General features: G+C 35.7%; 1 protein-coding gene across 2 annotated transcripts in view; it reads right to left on the minus strand.

Moving 5' to 3' along the window:
• The window catches only part of ENPP1 (ectonucleotide pyrophosphatase/phosphodiesterase 1), a 72,385-nt gene that overhangs the window by 19,163 nt on the left and 33,261 nt on the right, over positions 1 to 19,961 (minus strand). For both annotated transcript variants that reach the window (XM_027603409.2, XM_027603410.2), the window contains 14 exons: positions 17,694 to 17,766; positions 16,135 to 16,251; positions 14,802 to 14,927; positions 13,868 to 13,928; positions 11,300 to 11,397; positions 9,406 to 9,485; positions 8,164 to 8,283; positions 6,992 to 7,101; positions 6,021 to 6,086; positions 5,653 to 5,725; positions 3,990 to 4,098; positions 2,889 to 3,020; positions 1,084 to 1,115; positions 45 to 172 (listed from right to left, as the gene is read on the minus strand). In XM_027603409.2, the coding sequence (XP_027459210.1) occupies positions 45 to 172; positions 1,084 to 1,115; positions 2,889 to 3,020; positions 3,990 to 4,098; positions 5,653 to 5,725; positions 6,021 to 6,086; positions 6,992 to 7,101; positions 8,164 to 8,283; positions 9,406 to 9,485; positions 11,300 to 11,397; positions 13,868 to 13,928; positions 14,802 to 14,927; positions 16,135 to 16,251; positions 17,694 to 17,766 (1,325 nt within the window). The remainder of the gene's footprint in view (positions 1 to 44; positions 173 to 1,083; positions 1,116 to 2,888; positions 3,021 to 3,989; positions 4,099 to 5,652; positions 5,726 to 6,020; positions 6,087 to 6,991; positions 7,102 to 8,163; positions 8,284 to 9,405; positions 9,486 to 11,299; positions 11,398 to 13,867; positions 13,929 to 14,801; positions 14,928 to 16,134; positions 16,252 to 17,693; positions 17,767 to 19,961) is intronic.

The following is a 19,961-nucleotide window of genomic DNA, read 5'->3' on the forward strand; positions in this document are numbered from 1 at the left end:
CTAACATATCAGGCTAAGTTTACCTGGAAACCGTTAGAACTTACAATGCAAGCTGCCACTGAGGGTCCAAATAGAATGTCAAGGGCTCAATCCTGTCACTTTTGGCAAAGTGCAAACGCTTCGGTAAGAAATGTTTCAGGTAAGGTTTGAAGTGCTGGTTTGGTTCCCGGCACTGAAATTATAGAAGGTAAAGAAATACTCTTATTTCCATATTTTCTTAGGTGTAAATTTCTCTTGAAATTGTTTAATTCTGTATGAATTTTTTCTGATAAAAATTTTACCAGCCTGCTCAATAAGTCACAGATGCAAAAATAACTAAGTTCTTACTACTTATATAATGTCCAGTTGACCATTTCCAACAATTCAATACTCATTGCTGCATAAAAACCCCAAAACTCTTAGACCATGTAACTCGATTTTATGAGTTACTACTGGTATTCTTTTCGAACACTTACAACTACAATGTTAAGAATTTTCTTTAAAACCTAAAACATATCAAGTAAAAAAATGTACTATAGATAACATCAAGACAAAAACTTGTTTTTTAAATGGGCATAAAAAAGACTGGTAGGAAATATATAATACCTATGGTGTTATAGCTATAAATATTTTTCCTTCTGTTTTTTTCCAATTATTTCTTTACTGTCATAAAAATTAAACAATGACAATAAACGAATTCTTAAAACCTTTTTTTAAAAGATGTATTTATTTATTTATTTATTTATTTATTTATTTATTTATTTGAGAGAGAGGGATGAGTGAGGCAGGGGGAAAGGAAGGAGCAGATTCCCAGGTGAGCAGGGAGACTGACATAGGCTCAATCTTGGGACCCCAAGATCATGACCTGAGCTGAAGGCAGACTATAAACGTCTGCCTTCCAGGTACCCACTTAAAAACTTTCAACACTAGTTTATTGGGACATGTCCTTAAAGACCTTTAAAAACAATAGGGCATTTAAATGCTGGCCCACATACTCAAAAATTCTAATGCTAAAATCCTAAGAACAGATACTGAAGCTCTTTTCTAAATATATATTAAACAAAACTAACAATAACTAGATAATGAAAACATAAAGTTACTCACAGAAAGATTTCTGGCAAGGTCTTCATAATCAACTGAGGGGGGACAAAGGTAAGAATTAATTGTTGATGGTATGCCACAATTAAAAATAAAACAAAAATGCTGAATGTCGGACTCAAACTCTATATTTAAGTATCAAAACAGGTTTCAAACAGCCTATTTAAATCATTATGTATTAGTCATTGGCAGGAATGAGACAGATCGTTAGGAACCACCCCTGTCTGTGAAATTGTGTCATATTGTTAAATGAAAAGGCAAGTTACAGAATATCTATCCATCCATCTCTTCATCCATATGTGTCCAACCATCTGACCATCCATCTATCTGTCCATGCATCTAGATCTAGTACGATTTCATGGTATAAAATTAAAAAACAAACATGTCTCATATACGCATACCAGATATCTAGGAAGACATTGTCCAAGCCTAGCAATGCTTATCTCTAGAGAGAGGAAATGAGTTGTGAATTAGGGAGGTTTAGGGAAACTGTTACTTTTTACTTTACACATTTTGATATTCGATAATTCCAGAACTTCCAAATGAGAAGGACATAGGGCATCTTAGAAGAGGGTGCAAGTAGACTAGTTTTGAAACTGAATTTGTATAGCAAGACCACAGATTTAGTGTATTCTATGCTACAAATCAATGAATGTCTAGCTTTCCAAAGATTCTTCTAGCTATACTTTACATAAGTTTGAGAAAATTATTCAGATAAGAGAACATGTATTGTATATATATTTTATGTATGTATATTGATAAATTAATTTGGAAAACAGAGACCTAATGAGATAAGGGTGTGGTCAAAGCTTAGGCATCTCATCCTAAACAGGGCATTGCCCCCACCTGTACAGTTTTTATAACAGGCTTTGTAACAATTGTATACTACTTTCATAAATTAAAAAAAAATACTAATTAAAACTTGCCAAGCATATAGAGTCTATGCTGAGTGTCACTATGTTAACATACTGTTTAATATTTGCATAAACATTTTCCTGCAGTGAAATCTGTGTCTCCTCATGAATATTCGAAATTATCTATGGAAATGTACAACACAGCAGTGCCCAAACCTAACCAATTCCGTTAAAAGTTGGACAAGCTTTTTTCTCTATTTTAAAGTTAACTATAACAAAAAGATAAACAAGACTTGCTGTAGGTATCTGACAGTTACCAAAGACGGCAATCAAAAAGCAGGCTATAATGGAGGTGCAAACAATTAGGAAATGGACTTCACTTGCAAAAGAATTAATATTTTAAAAAATTTCTTGGCAGTTGGGGTTCCACATGTAGTCAACACAGAATGTGAAATTTCTTCTTCTCTGTTTACAAAACACACTCTTACTGTGTTTTGGAATGGTCAAGGACAGAAACCTGTTGTTTATAGAATTTTAAGAACTACAGAATTGCCAACATTCCTCCTCATAATAGAATATTATTCTATAACAGCTCTAAGCTATTTTAATGGATTGTCATTAATTAAACTTGAATACATCCAGCTGAACTTTTCAGAGTTTTTTTAGTACAAGTAATCTCGAATCTAACACAAGTAAAACACACACTACAACATAAAATTGTACTAAGCTCATCAAATAATATGCTTAGCAATCAATAACAGAGATAAGTGATTAGACCTGTGTCCTCACACCCAATGCCTTTATAAAATCCCTTTGGGTGCAGAAGATCTGCATTGGAAAATTAAGCATGAAAGGAAATTAACTCTGATTGAGGCAGTTTAGTGTAGAGATAGAATAAGTTAGAGGAATGTATTCTGGATGTAATCATATTCAAAGTTAGCATCCATATATACTTACATGTAAAATACTTATCTGGGACATCAGAGGGTCTCAATCGAGCTGCAGGTCCATATACAATTTTAATATCTTTAACATCTCCCAAATATTTATTCAGATATACATATTTCTTGCAACTGCCTTGTTCCATGCCTGAGAGAAAAAAATTCCCAAACGTGTTGCAACTTTAATAAGGAATTTAACTTTTAGAAGAGAATTTCTTTCACCTCCAGAATTTAATTCAATAACTATGTGCTCAGTGCGCACGTTAGTTAAGCATCTGATAGGTAAGACACAAAATTTCAGCTATTTATACCACTTCACTTCCAAAAAAACCAACTTTTTCCCTTCCTTCATCCACAATTAGTTTAGTATTTCTTCTTATATATGTATTACAGTATCTTTATGTGAGGAGGAATATCACAGTTTCAGATTGAATATAAAAGCCTATTCATTTTCCCCAGATCACCTAGAATATGAACGGTAGCATAAAATTCTCAGTCTCATTCCAGAACTGTAGCTTCTTTGGAACAGAACTTCTTATAACCGTTTCTAGAAATAGCTTTTAGTAATTATTTCTGAAGCAAACAATAACAACAAGAAAAACCAACAAAAAGAACTTGTTTTCTATTATGCACTCATTGCTTCTGTACTCTCAAGGCTGTTACACAAACATGTTCTAAAGGTCAAAGTAAGTAAAAATGAAATTAACAAAGCACCAGAATTAATTTATACTGGTTCTAAAATCAGATTTATCATGCTAAAGAAAATAGGAAAAGCACATAATAATGCGTTCAAGTTAAATTTAAAATTGTTAGACTAGATTTACCAAAATTTAATATTAAATCCTTTTTTTTAACTATTTAAAATTCCTGGTGTAAACCTTCCCCAAATCAGGAGATGGGTACATTGTCACTGATAGGCTCTTAGGTTTCTGTGAATTCTGCATTTTATTTGTACTTTATGTTTAATATAATTTTTTCCTAAAAACTTTCCACAAGAAACTACATTAAAAAAATTAACTATAACAATCAGAAGAAATAATGAAACAATAACCAATCAAGGAAACTTTTTTGGGAGCACTATTTAACCTGGAGGGTAAATGATGCAAAGTCAGATTACCATGATCTGAAATAAGGATAAGATTCAGGCATCGATGCAAGTTCAGCTCTTTTAGACCATCCATCAGCATGCCAACCATGTTGTCAACCCTCTGCAATGCTCTGATGACCTATGAAAGGGAAGCAATTTCATGTGATGGATTCCATACTAATGGCTATTTCTATACAAAGCTATCTCTGTGAATACAAGGAAAGTTCAGTGGATGCAACTACTATGATGAACTGACTGACATTAAGCTAAGACAGGGCAGGTAAAACAATGCCCATTAATAAAAGAAGGGTCCAAATCCCATACATATGTGCTCAATTTTAAGTACTGGGAATGACACCAGCTGATCTGATTGTCTAAACTGTCAAAAATGTTAAAATTATTCACGAAATGCTTTTTAGAATTCTTGTATTTGATTTTTAAGATTAGAACTAGGAATACAACCCATTATTTCCCTACAAACTGCATATATTTTGCATATGATATAGCACAAGGACACAAAAGAGCAAATGGTTTTAGCAACTTGCTTTTGACATTTCTCTTTTCAGCTCTCCTTGCAAAACCACCTGAGGAAAATTCTTTGCAATTCTACATGTGCTGTTATGTATCAAATCAGTCTTATCTCTATGGTCAATGAATTTCACTGTAATATGAAACAAACTCCCTCAATATGGTCTTTCATTCACTCAAAGCTACCCAAGTAATTCGAATTGGAATTTTTAAGTATTAAAGTGGGTTTCGATGTGGCAGTAATATTAGAATTTAATAGAGGTTACAAGTTGGTGAATATGATATGAAAAGCAATGGCCTCAATCTTGAATGCAGATGAATCAGCAAAGTAGTACTTTAGTAGTACAAAGTAGCAAAGCTTCAGTGAAATTAGAAAAGCAATGGCTTTACAATTCATATGATCTGATAATCTAATAATTACCAAATGAGTCTTAGACTTCCTTGTAGCCAAACTGACCTGGACAGAAGTCTTAAGTGTCGGGGAATTTAGTGAACGAATAAAAATTACCCTAGCATCTGGCCAACTGAAAGCAGTATTTGATCTTTTAAAGCACTATACTGATTACAAACATAGCCAGGAGTGAGCTAAGTTCCTGAAAGAGTGTCAGGTCAAATAAGACCTTACACTGACAGCCTTAATCCATGAGCTGTTTCCCCATCTCTAGCTTCCTAGTAACCGCTCAATAAAACCATAGTTATTTCAAATTCTCTACAATTCTGACAAAATTTCCTATTTTTTGATGCCCAAGCTCTATTGTGAGTCTGAGCTCAGAGATCAGAGATATATCTCTTAGGGTAGAGAGGTCATGGGAGGCTTCTTGTGCTATCTGACTAATTCTCCTATATTTACATAGAAAACTGGAGTCTTACCCATTTACAACATTTCCAAAGAGCCCTTAGTTTTTAGGTCAGTGTAAAGAGAAATGGAGTGGATAAAGGCTTTGGAATTGAGAATATAGAATTTATCATCGGTTCGATTTAGCACTGTGGTATGTATAGACAAGAAAAATTCTCCCTACTGTTATTTTTATGAAAGGGCATCCTTTGGTTTAGTAAAACTGTGCTTACGACTCATTCCAGAATCCTGGAATCTTAGAGAGTAGTCTAGAAACCTGCTTCAAAGCAAAGTTTAGTTAGAAGTAATCACTGATAAAAAGGTACTTACTTCACTGCTGACTGGTCCATATGAATGACCTGAAGAATCTGGTTCTTCTAAATACAGAGTGTAAAAGTGTGGTCTAAATCAAACAGCATCAAAATGTAATATTTTATAAACACATTGTAAAACAGAACGGAAAGAATAATTTAACAATCGATAGTGATTAAAAAGTCTACAACACTGGGGTAACATTTCTAAACTTGCTAAGAAATAATTTACAGGTTTGGAGTTCTTCAAAATGCTCCATAAAAATAATTCATTTGGATATAAAAGGCCAGAGCCAATTGCAAAGTTTCTTGCAGCTCATTTTAAAATATTGTGTAATTTCTATAAAACGAAGGAGTATTTACCATAGAAATTAGGCCTTTACATACCTTTCATCTTTAGGAAGCTGCAACCACTTAAGAACAGCCAAAATCCTTTCTTCAAATGGTATTGAACTAAAATTAAGAATAAGTAAAATGAAACAATTTGTGACAATTATCCGAGTTTAAAACATCAGTGTTTTTCTTACCCAAAATAGCACTGAAAGACTAAAATAATCCCATGCATTAATTGTGTTTAAAACAGTGCAAAAGTTTAATTTGAAAACTCAAATTTGTTTCCCCAACAGAGGAACAAAGGTTAAGCTTTACACATATGAAACCTGTACCTGGGTTTAAAAATTTGCTTCTTGGGGCGCTTAGGTGGGGCAGCCTGTTAATCGTATGTATGACTCTTGATTTTAGCTCAGGTCGTGATCTCAGGGTCGTGAGATCAAGCCCTGTGTGGGGCTCCCCACTCAGTGAGGAGTCTGCTTGAGATTCTCTCTCTCCTTCTCCCTTTGCACCTCCCCCCACCCACACATTCTCTCTCTCAAATAGATCTTTAAAAAATAATAAATAAATAAATAAATAAAAATAAAAATTTGCTTTTATATCTACTTGAGGATATTATTCCTATATCTGAGAACAGCAATTGCTAGCAGGTGAATAACCCATGTGTCAATACATTCTACAAAGGGTACCTCATGGACAGCTCACTCACTTGTGACTCTTAAATAAAAATTGGAGTCAATCCCCACAACTTCATTTTTTATTCCTGCCCAAATATCTGAATGCAAACTCCAACATGTTACCAGCGCTTTCTACAAAACTTTTAGAAAAAAACTTTGTCTACTTTTACTGTCCATCCAACTACCCAAAACTTATTTACCCTCCATCTAAAAGGTAGAGTTCTTTTTCTGACTGTTCTCCTTTTTCAGCCAACACATCACAGAAATGCCGGAACTTGGGACTTGATAAAAAAGAGAAACTTGAGGTTTAAAACAGATCAGCTGTTCTGAAAAAAGTGCACCTATACATACCTATTATACATTTTATAGATGTCTGGGAGAATTCCATTAATTTCAACATCTGATCCTGGCCAAAAAAATGTACCACTTTTCAGGCCTTGATGTTTAGCAGTGAGCCAAATCTGGGGAAGAGAATGAAGGCAAGTCAGAAATGTACAACCGTGCGTCTGTTAGGAAAGTATGTGTTCATGCGACATCAATGCACTCCTCTCCAGTGTTAGTGTTTTTGAGGTTAAGGAGCTTCAGCAGTGAGACTATAAAATAACCACTTAGTAGGACTCAGCAGCAAAATGAAATGAAATAATCAGAGATTAAAGTAACCTAAAAAATATAGACACCATCAGTTGGCAACCTCTGCAACTTTCTGAGCCCTAGCCTTACTTAATGGGCTCCCCTTGAAAGAAGAAAATATTCCCAAGCATACATGTATGTAATTTGTTAACATTTTTGTTATGTAACTAACACTTACATGTACTTACTGCCAATTACAATTCTAAATAGTATCTCCATAAGCATCCCAATTATTAATTTGGCTAATCCTCAGAATCACACCCCGAGGTAGTTAATGATATCATCTACAGTATAAATCTGAGAAAACTGAGCCACAGAAAGAATAATTTGCCCAAAGTCACATCATTTTAAATATCAGCATGAAAATTTGAATTTATACCCTGCAAATTAAACATCATGCTCTTTTTCCTTCTTAGAGGGATATCAAGACTATCCAAAAAGACCCCACAGAATTTTTTTGGCAATTTTTTAAAAAATACAAAGAACACATCTAAATCATGGCCAGAAGGAACCTTCTAAGTTAGCATATACAAATGAAGTCAAAGTTTACCTCCTTTAGAAACAGTTAGTTTTATGTGGATCAAAATATGGCCCCCAGACCACTGCTATAAACTACTAGGTACAAGAAGGTAGAATCAAGCAGAAAAGAAAAAGGATTCAGAATTTCCCCAACGCAGCTATGAAATAAAACTACTCCCATTACACAATGATACAAGTTGTATTTAGGATTATCAGCATTCATCTCCATCTACAAAAGGATGGCCACGGACAAGATCAATGATGTAGGTTATTAAAAGCTCCAGGGAATCTGTTATTTTACTCTAATTGAAATAGATGAGAATAATTAAAAAAAAAACATTTTAGTAGCTAAAACAAACAAACAAACAACTCACTGGTTCTCCTCTGTACCACTCAGGATTAAATTTCTCCTTACTTTTAAGTGCAAAGAAAGCGTTCATTTTGGGATCATACATTTTATTGTCAATTATGCCATGAGATTCTGGATAAAGTCCCTAAAAATACAAAAACAGGTTTTATGCAAGTTGTGAGTTTTTAAATGTTAAATAAAGTCAAAGAACAAAATCATCGAAGAGAAACAGGTAACTGAAGCTACAAGAAACTTAACATAGTTTAAGGAGAGAAGAACAAAACAATGGGATTGCCAAAATACAACCAACCACTCAAGATCTTATACAGTATTTGTGTTTTAAATTATGTAACAGGAGAAAATAAGTGAGGAATCGTATGGATGAGGGTCTACATAAATGGCAGCCCCTCCAATTTTTTTAAAGATTTTATTTTTATGTACTTATTTATTTGAGAGAGACAGAGTGCAAGCAGGGCTAAGAGCAGAGGGAGAGGGACAGGCAGACTCCATGCTGAGCACAGAGTTTGACATGGGCCAGATCTCACAACCCTGAGATCATGACCTGGGCCGAAATCAAGAGTTGAATACTTAACCAACTGAGCCACCCTGGCACCCCTACAGCTTCCCCAATTTTTAAAAAAGTGTTGTATTTTCCTTTTGCATTGCTAAGTAAAGCATTTCTGTAGAACAAACTTTGTTTTAGTTGAGTCTGAGAATAGCTCGTATTAATACAAGCTAAAGAATTAATTTTCTGGCTTCAACCCTAATGCCTAATGAATTTGACTTGTTTTTCTGGACTCCAATTAAACTGGGAAACTTTGAAACAAAAACAGGCCTGTAATCCTCTCTAGAGTCAGGCAAAACGGATTGCTTAAACTCATACATCAAGATGATTGGAAAGACAAGTTGAGAACCCACGAGTGTAGGACAAATTTGTACAAATACAGCAAGCTACAAAACTGTAAGAAGAAACAAGAAACAAAAATTGGAGAAATCTTAAAACTGAAAGGAAACCAAGAAATCATTTGTTGGAGTCTTTATAGTCATCTCTTTTCAAGATGGAAAAACTGAGACCAGAAGGTAAAGTGACCTTCCCCAAATTACCGTTAATTAGCGGCAGAGCAAAGGCTAGGTTTCCTTGCTTAACTATATACTGGAAAAGAAGTTATTCTTTTCTGATCTGATGTCTAATTATTCCCTCAAAAAATGTAACATTTACATCTCACTTCTGTGAACAACATATAAAAGTTGAAACTTGGGAGCTTACAGTGACAATGCTGTAGTGATTGGGAAAAGTTTTTGTTGGATACACTGGTCTCATGTTTTTGGTGTGCGTTCCACAGTTTTCTACAAGGGAAAAAAAATTAAAGATTGCTATTAAATGCAATTGAAAATCTGTTTACTTCATCTAGCTTTGCTAGCAAATAAGTCTAAATAGTATTAAAAAATTAACCCAGGAGGGATTTATAACCATATAAAACTTTAGGGTTAATTATAAAGCAACACTATAGATTCAAATTCAAAGATAAGAGTTAATTTTTCTCAGAAAAATATTAAACAAGATAATTAAGCCAATGAAAGAATTATCCCATGCTTATCAATAACATTAAGTTCCAGATGGACCATGTGTAATAATGATGCCTACTAGATCTTTGTCTGATATTACTTAGTGGTCACATACCTAAGTTTTAAGAGGTAGTTAAAAAACAAACAAACTGCATTGGTAGCAAAATCTGCAAAATTAAAACAAGGGGGAAGCAGTAGCTGGGGTGGGGGACAGTGTTCCAGTGTGAAAATCCAGAACCAGCTAACTCTGGACAAACTCAACACAGCTTGAAAGACAAAAGGCATCGTCTGGCTTCATGCCAGAGAAAGGACAGAAGTCAGACTGCTCCGGATTTAGCCTTGATATCATGCTCCTTTTCTCTTGCCTCTACTATTGAGAAAAAAACTACATAAACTAATGAATCTAGCATTTCAGTACATCACTGCTGAAAATGTTCCTCCGATTGGCAAGCATCTATGAATCTCAATACCTTCCAAACAGCGCAGAATTACAGAGTATGTCCCCCAATTATCCACAACTAGGGCTGAGGCTAATTTTGTGCTGATTTCTTTTAAACATCACATATAGTACCCACAACTCCTTAATTCTGAACTCAGGATGCATATTTGGTGCTATGGAAACAAACTTTCCTCCTAATGGTCACAAAGGACCAGATTCAAGCTTCAAAGCCCATGGGCCAAACTGGGAAGAACAGAGCCTTCCTTGACCATGCCTGCTTTTTGCTAAAGACTTTTTTTCCATGTCAATGATTATGTATAAAAATTATTTTCTTCTAGGTAGAAATTAAACATAGAAATTTTAAAAAGTTTTCCCAAAATACTTTAGGTTTCTCATAAAAGAAGTAAAATAAATGCACACATGTATTTACTGAGAATGATTTTAATGCTTAAACTAATCTCATATACTCAAGTCTTGTAAATAATATTTTAGAATTCCAGAACACTAAAATCCTTGTATTTACTTCTATTTCAGCCTTGTATTACACTGTAACTACTTAACTATTGATCACTGATAATGTGCAAAGTTCTACAATTTTTATACCCATATATAATTTTTTTCCTTTCTCAATAAAAATGATGATACAAGTGATACCCACAACTGGGGGTTAATGTGATTTAAAACCTCAGCATTAATATTAAGACCATTCTACTATGGCATCAATAACTTATAGAATAATCATTCCATTAAGGCCTTTGTATGAGGCAAAGAAATTGGAAGGATGCTACACGATACTATAGGATAGCTGGAAATATTCAATGTCCACACTACTAGAATCATATCAGAAATACTTTCCTTTTGAAAATTCTATTTTAAGATGTGATAAATATTAAATCAATGATTTTCCCACAAAAGGAATCCAAAGTTCTAAGAAAAAAATATATATAAACTGTATCATCTTAGAAGTATTTAAAAGGCAGCTTCAAAGTAATTATAATACTGGAGACTAATTCCTTATCATCAGGTTCAACTATTTCACAGTAGTGATGTTTGGTAAAACACATTCTGCCGGTATTTTCCCAAAAAAAAGCCTGCCTCCCTCGGCTATCTCACCGAAATGGTGACACTCCCAACAGAGAACTCTGAAGTAACTCACTTAGTTTGCTAATAACAGGAAGAAGGCCACTCCAGGTGTGTAAATATTCTGCCCTGAAGCCATCCAAGGAAAATAAGAGGGTAGGAGGCATTTCAAACCTGGATAATGAAAAAGAAAAAACGATGTTTAAAGAAGGAGAAGGAAGACAAACATCCATGAAGGTTCTTCTCCTTCCTTGGCACAGGTCCAGTGAAGATTTCTCACTGAGGTTGGTTATGTAATCTAAAGTAAGCTAACAAGCTCAGCAAGCATCCTTATAAAGGAGATTTTACACTGACATTTATATACATGCTTTTACATTTCATTAAATATATATGATATATACATATATCAACAAATAGTATTTCTTAAGCACTCATACCATTTTGAGCCACTGTATGGAGAATATCGTTCATAGTCCCTGCTATTCCAAAAGCTGGACCAAATGCTAGTAAAATGTAATAATATTTTCCCAATTTGCAGGAGAATAAATGTTAATAAATAGCATTTTCTAAATATGTTTTTGTTTCCACTAAGTTTTTTCCTGAACAATTATCTTCTGATATTGTCTCTATGTGAATCTACTAGATGGTACCTCATAGCACATAAATTATATATAAAATTTAGTTTTTAAATTTACTATATTTGAAAGATATTACTATTTAGTAGAGAAGTTTGAGATGTATTCACTACTTTTAAATAAACAACAAAGAAATGATCCAAAGCTTGGAATGAACAATGAGGGTGCACGTGTATGTACGCGCAGACACACACACACACACACAATGTATGTGGTGTGGAAATCCAAAGAAGGAGGCAAAAAAACATGCACAGTGATGTGTTCAGTCAAAGAGAATAACTATGGGCAACTGTTACATGGCCAAACCAGAGCAGGCATGGTTCAGAAATTTTGAACTTTTAATGATATCTGGGGGATGATAGGAGATCTGTACATAACAGGATAATTGTAAAAAGCAGTTTACTCAGTAATTTAAAATTTGAGAGCAAATGCTTAATTTTGCCTTGCCTTTTTTCAATTCTACCTCCTCCTCAGCTTACTCTCACACACAAACACAAAAGAAAAAAAAATTGGTATATAACTTCCACTAACTAGTGTTTGTACCATAGCTCAGTTAGAAGATTCTAGAATCAGCTGCATAGGGTCTCAGTGGTCCATTACTGTATAAAATTATTTATATTCATTCAACATAAAACATAAACAGTTTATTGTGCCACCAAGTAAATACACTAGCATGACTTGCAGTATAACACATGTTCCTAATTATGATCTCATTGTAAAGAAAGGAACAGTTACATTTCCACTCAAAGGATCAATATTACCACTGAAAAACAATGACCAATATGTAGAAGGAAAAGAAAGATTCAAAATTCACTAAACCTAAATTTTCCAATATACCTTGGAATTAAAGCTCAAGGTGCATGAGAGGTCCCTTTGAAAAAAGTCTCTTCTATTGTAATCTTTTGGTTTGGGTTAAGTCGCTACTACTGTTGTTTTAAACAAAAAAGTACTTTTTTTGTCGCTACTACTGTTGTTTTAAACAAAAAAGTACTCTCTCATCCAAAGGAAAAAAAAATACACATCCTATAAGGCAAAAATAAATTATATACACAAACAAAATAAGCTAAAGTACAGCTTTAAAATTTTTAATAGTTTGGAAAAAAATCATGACTTTAAAAAAGTAAAAATGTATTTCTGAAGATGAATAATTCAAATTATACAAGGTAGTAGATCTCAAGTGGAACAAAGATAAATATATCTAACATCTTCATAAAATTTCCCCTCTTTGAATTGCACACAAATTTTTTTGATGGCCTAGTATACATAAGGTACCATGCAAAATACTTTATGGACAAAAAGAACCAATATGAATAATAAAAATTATGTAATATTCTCTCACAGATACATTGCTTATCCCCCAAAATTTATAAGTGAACCAAAATACAAAAAATAAAAAGAAAGCTATAAAGTAATTTGCTACAGGTTTAACTCTCAAAGCTACAAAAAAAAAAAAAAAAGAAGAAGGAGATTGTAAGAAGGGGAAAATGAAGGGGGGAATCAGAGCGGGAGACGAACCATGACAGACTATGGACTCTGAGAAACAAACTGAGGGTTCTAGAGGGGAGGGGGGTGGGGGATGGGTTAGCCTGGTGATGGGTATTAAAGAGGGCACCTTCTGCATGGAGCACTGGGTGTTATACGCAAACAATGAATCATGGAACACTATATCAAAAACTAATGATGTAATATATGGTGATTAACATAATAAAATAAAATTTAAAAAAAAAGAAAGAAAGAAAGTAAAGGGCCTTCCTTCCTAATAAGAAAGACAAAAGATTTCCACCCACTGATCATGGACAGTAAAGACTAAATAGTCATGACCTTCCTTTTTTTCTGTTAGCTTCCAGAGTGAAGGGTCATTCCATAATTAACTCTACACCACCAGTGCCCAACACAAGGCCTGACTAAAAATAACATTTAATGAACCAATGATTGATTATTATTTTTATTCTGTGGAAAGAGAAAAAAATAGTACTCTAAAAAATTAGTATTTCAGAATATCATCTTACCCTGCTGGACACTGTGGCTCATTAATGCTCTCACATGTTTCTTCTACCCAACTTTTCTCTCCTAAAATATTTTCAAGAAATAAAACAAGTTGAACACACTGAGCAGTGACAATAACTGTGATGCTGTGAGACATATTATGACAGATTCCAAAAACAAAATGTTAACAGATATGTAGATAATATGGGGCATGATTCTAGGGAAATACAACAAATACAGAAAGTTACTATGTCTCATAATAACAGTTAGTTGATATCAGGAAGAAAAAAAATGTATAACTGCAAGACTAAAACATATTACTGTATTTGTGGGAACTTAAAGGTACCTTTTTCATTCTTGAGTGGTTGATATTTTCAGCCAAAATTTACAAGCCTCCTTTTAACCACCCAACAACATCTTCTAGTACTAAATCCTCAATATCTTAGTTCCCCTCATATCAATTTCAAAGAACCCTTGGACAAGACATCACAATAGCATCAGCTCACATAATACCTTATAACCCTGGGCAGTAATTCCACATCTCTTTTTTCAACATGTAGCAGACACTGTCCTCATTCACAATGAGGGCATTTGGGACATAGAAGTCAGCCAGGACTGCAAAAGCCATCTTTCCACAAGGCAGCATTAAATGTGTAGTTAATGTCAAAATAACATGAAGGGGTAGTAGCGGGAGAGGGAGTAACTATATACACTGAACAAGATTTGCTGTGTGTAGGTCATAGGAATTCCTCAACCGATGGATGGGTACAAGATTCACTGCATACTTTCTTGACTCGCATGTTTGGATTTTTCTTTAATAAAATGCTTTTTAAATATCTTTTCAGCCAACATGGTTGGTCAATAAATAGGACCCCTAATGTAAAAAATAACAGCTCTACAAAACCCCGCTGCCACCAAGGAGGATGGCCAGCTGCTGTGGACGCATGAAGAGCTGACCTTGGCACACGGTGCTGAAGTTGACACAACAGTCACCCTTGTCCCTGCAGTCATCTGAACAGGAGCACAAGCTTCTGGACAACCTTTTCTCCCCACACCTGAATTTGTTGCAAGTCCATATACGTTCTAGAAACAAACAACAAAATACACGTTATGGTCAAAATTCAACACATCGGAAGTGGACACAGACTGGCTCTCCTCTGGGGCAGGATCCACGAGACACAGGGAACTCTTTCATTCCTCAGAGTTCCTCGCAGCGTCGGCCACCACAGTGGTTGATGTGAACTAACAGAAAACATGCATGCAATAAGTGTTATTATGTTGCTAAAAAGAACAGAATTTCGTCATTTTAAAACATGGACAAACGTTATTATCATACAATTCTTATATAGATTTTTCTTGGCTTTTTCCCACCAGCCGTTTTCAGGGTTCTCAAAATTTCACCTGAATCTGGTTTATTCTCATTTAAATATTAAATACCCATGACCTATGTAGAGAAATCCAAATCAAACTGAGAAAATGTATATACTCTGATGGTTGTATTTTGAAGTGTAAGTAGACATGTAAGTACACGTGAAACTAATGTAACATTCTGTGTCAACTCTATACTTCAAGAAAAAGAAGTGGAGGGTGCCTGGGTGGCTCAGTTGGTTAAGCGACTGCCTTCGGCTCAGGTCATGATCCTGCAGTCCCTGGGATCGAGTCCCGCATCGGGCTCCCTGCTCAGCAGGGAGTCTGCTTCTCCCTCTGACCTTCTTCCCTCTCATGCTCTCTCTCTACCATTCTCTCTCTCTCTCAATAAAATAAAAGTAAAAATCTTTATAAAAAAAAGAAAAAGAAGTGGATGTCTAAGAACTCTTGTTTTAAAGAGCACACACTGAAAATATTCATATATTTCAAGCAGCCTTTTTGAAGTTAGTTTAAGTGCAAATTAGATTATATTGGCTTTCTGCATACATTAAAAACAGGCATGGTTTGGCTCTCCATAAAGTGTTGAACAAAGGCAAAACTCGTGACATTTTTTTCTCTAAGGAAATACAAAGGCCAAATTTTTAAAAATCTCAAATGAGTTAGATAAATCACATACCTAAAGGATGTAGAACTGGTCCCTGATCCCCATCTTTTGCCCTGCATATTTTTTATAAGATTTTATTTATTTATTTGAGAGAAAGAGCATGAGAGGGGGGAGGGTCAGAGGGAGAAGCAGGCTCCCCGCTGAGCAGGAGCCCGACGCGGGACTCAATCCAGGGACTCCAGGACCATGACCTGAGCTGAAGGCAGTTGCTTAACCAACTGAGCCACCCAGGTGCCCTCCCTGCATATTTTTATTTACCTGGTTCTATACATGTCTCCTGGTAATCCAGACAGCAGTTTCCAAGGTCAACGCAAGCAACATCACAGCGGCAGTTGCCAAATGTTCTCTCAAAGCAGCGACCTTTGCAACTTTTCACTGAAAATAGAGAATAATGAGTTAGAGCTTTCGGATCATAGAAGCACAAAGCAAACATCAACTAATATACCTAAGATAGATTCAAATCCTACCTTAGGAAACACAGATGGCGTAATAAAGGTACCCAAGAATCTTTTCACAAATACACGTAGAAAGTGGCACAAAGAGAAGGCACAGAGTTTTGATTTTATCGCTTGCCATAGAAAAAAAGAACTTTTAAAATTTATGACAAACCCAACCGGGGCTGCTAAGACTTAAATCCTTATGGCACAGTAAAGAAAGTCAGAAGAAGGATTTGTGCTGAATGTTTTATGCTCAGAAAAGGTTGGCTTACACAGCCAGAAAGTTCTCTAAAATTTTGAAATGTGAGATAAGGTTTTAAAAGTAATTATCTGAATATTTCAGAGAAAGAGAAAGAATGCCTGACTTACCTCACCCCCAGGCTTGGTGTATAAAAGAAGAAACGTCCGTGTACGAACATTCTGCAGGAGTACCCCTCCCCCCATCACCTAAAATACCCATTTGGCCTTCAGATCCAGCCTGGTGCCCAAACTCCCCAGTCAAGGTCTGATTTACTTTTTTTAAGCTTTTATAAAACCTTGTCCTTCCCCTCCATCAGTTATTTCCATCTGAACTAGAGTATTTGGTTACTATCCCAGTCTCACACTAGACTACCAGCTTCCTAAGGACAAAGACCACACGTGGATTTTGCCCAGCATACTGCATCCTGGCACCCCACAAGATGCTAGTTGGTACTAGCAAGTTTTTGTTAAATGGATACTTGGTGAATATGGAAGGAAGACTTCTTATCAAAAACAATAATTTTATGTTGTAACTGTTTACTAGATACCTGGAAAAAGCTAGGTTTTCATTAGATTACTAAAATCCACTTGTAAAATAATGCAAATCCAACAGAAAAAAAGGAATAATCCTAGCTCCTGACCACCAAGGCCCACAATTTTAAAAGCCAAGGGCATGTAACAATAAGTTTCTGATTGCCCAGAGATGCTACCTGGTTACCTAGTAACCCGTCCAGGGCTGCTTCAGCAACTAACTCCCTGGGGAAAAAGAATGTCTCAGGAGTCCCTGGAGAAAGTCAGGGAGAGGGCTCCAGGGGCCTAGCACCAGAATCTTTAGGCCATATTTGCTTGTTTGTTTCACTGTTCTTAATTTATTTTTTGTTGCTTTGGGGGTTTTCTCTTTGGTTGGTTGATTTTTTAGTCCTAGCCCCTCTTTGTTGTTTTAGGATGAAGTTTTGCAAATAAAGTATTATATGGCTAATTCAATAAAAGAGCTTCAAGAAGGCTCAAAACAGCATCAAATCTGCAGTAACTACTGAGGACCCACAGATTAGGACATAACACTTTCTCAATCTCATTCTGAAGGAGTCTAAATAGCAACACACACACACACGTGTGCACACAAATTACTGCAGTAATTACCTTCTTTGGCACAGCTGGGTTTCAACCCAAATATACAACCAAGGATTGTTGTTAACACACAGACTGACAATACCTGGGGAGAGAAAAAAGAAAGTTATATAGCTTCAAACCCTTTTATTTCATCAAATGTTTCCAAAGTTGCTGGTGCTGCTTTCCTTCCTGATGTGGGTGCAGGTCACATGGATGTGTGTGCTTTGTGAACATTCAAACTGCATACCTATGCTTTGTGCATTTTTCTGTAGGTATGTTATATTTCAAGAAAAAGCTTACTTAAGTGTTAGCAAACGAATCTATGCCATCAAAGATTAATGCTTCCAGAAATTTCCCAGTTAATACAAATAAATCCAGTCAGAAAATTTGAATAATTAAGGGAAGGAGAGAGGGAAAAAAAATCTATTTAGAGATTCAATTTCTTATTTGTCAATCCATAAAAGGTAATATGAGACTATTAGATGCCTCTTTTACATAGTTTAACTACATAAACCCTAAACAATATCCTCACATGCCCCATGCCCCACGGCAGCTTGTGGGGAGAGGCACCAGACAGGGCTGGGAACTGTGCTGTGGGCCCAAATGTTACCACAAACTGGTTGTGTGACCTGGGGGAGATCACTTATATGCTCTAGACATCAGATTACTCATCTATACAATTAAAGGGCTGGACTACATGGATCACTAAAATTCTTTCCAGCTCTAACATTTTGCCACTTTCTCATTCTCCACTCTTGTGGCCTTTGACATTTTAAGATAAGTAGATGCACCACACAGAATTTTTATTTGAGAATTAGAAAAAAAAAATCCAGAGAACCCTCAATACTTTTAGCGGCATGGAGTTTCCCTGAGAGCTCTCTGGAATCTCACTTTGCAGGAAAATCCGACAAACCATGCATTCAGTACCAACTATGTGTAAAGACTGTGTTATACACAGGAAAGAGTAACAGATGCCTCAGGGAGCTTCTATTTGTGTGGGAAAAGGTAAATATAACAGCATAAATGGCTCATATTTGCCAAGTCCTAGGAGACAGCTCCAGTCCCATAGTTGTTTAAAGGAGGAGAAAGGTTGCAGTGGTTGAAGAGAAGGAAATCAGAGAAGGCTTCATGGAGAAAGACTTTGGGCGGGGCTCTGAAAGGGGGAGATGATGATATGATATGATCGATGATATAATAGAGCACACTTCTAGGAGGAAGGCCAGCATAAGGACAGTTCTGAAGGAAGAAATGGAAGGCAGCAAATGAACAACGAGCAGCTTACTTTGGCTAGAACAAAGAGTATGCAAAGGGGAATGGATGTAGTGGGGACAGGTGGAGTGGTGTTTCCCAAAAGCCAAGCTAAAGAGATAATAGAGACAAGAGCAATGGGTGAATGGGACAGGGTGGATGGTGGGTGCAGGCTTTTATGAACTCACTCCCTCAGATGAGACATATCAAGTCTTGACCATATATGCCAGTCACCAGGTTAGGTACTGGATACTCAGTAATAAAACAGACATGACCTTTGTCCTCGAAGTGCCTAATATCAAGTGACTACAAGAACTAAAGAGAAAGGAAATGGTTAAGTAAACTGAATCAGCAGGTCTAACTTATTTCAGAAAAAATGAGAGTAAAGGAAGGGAGAGCAAGAGTATAGTGGGTCTCAAACACAACAGGGTCGAGGTGAAGCCTTTTTCTTGGGAAATCAAAAACCTAAGTATATGTATGTCCATTGAAATAGGGAGCCACCAGAGGAAGAGCTTGAACAAACAAGTAAACAGTGGCAAACAGAACAAGGTACCAGCAGAGAGCACTAACAGATTCCCCTAAACCTTTGATGGTGGTGTAAGTGGACACAAACATATGAAAAGTAACTGTAAGTCTCTATCAAAAACACTAAAAACTCTTACTGTTGAATATAAACATACAGGGAAATGAAAAAGTTGCAATACTAATCTGTATTTAGTTTATTGTAATTTAAAACATGGAGAATTAAAGTTTTCATTGTAATAAACTTACCAAGAACAACTCGAACAGTGCTTTATCTTCTTCTCCTTCTCATCATAGAGCTTACAATACAGAATGAATATCTTTTCCATGCCTTGGCAACTGGCCACATTCCTTTCCAAGCTTAGATCAGTTTTCCATGTTTTAACCTTTGCACCCTTAATAATGTGAACTATCTCCACAAGTTCCTTTATTATGAATTCTTGTGCCAGGGTCCCTTCCTCTGGGACATCCTCACCCTTTCCATCACAACCACACTCCTCACTATGTCCCTAAACTCATCATCACTCA

Source organism: Zalophus californianus, chromosome 7, assembly GCF_009762305.2.
Source record: "Zalophus californianus isolate mZalCal1 chromosome 7, mZalCal1.pri.v2, whole genome shotgun sequence".
NCBI lineage: Eukaryota > Metazoa > Chordata > Mammalia > Carnivora > Otariidae > Zalophus > Zalophus californianus.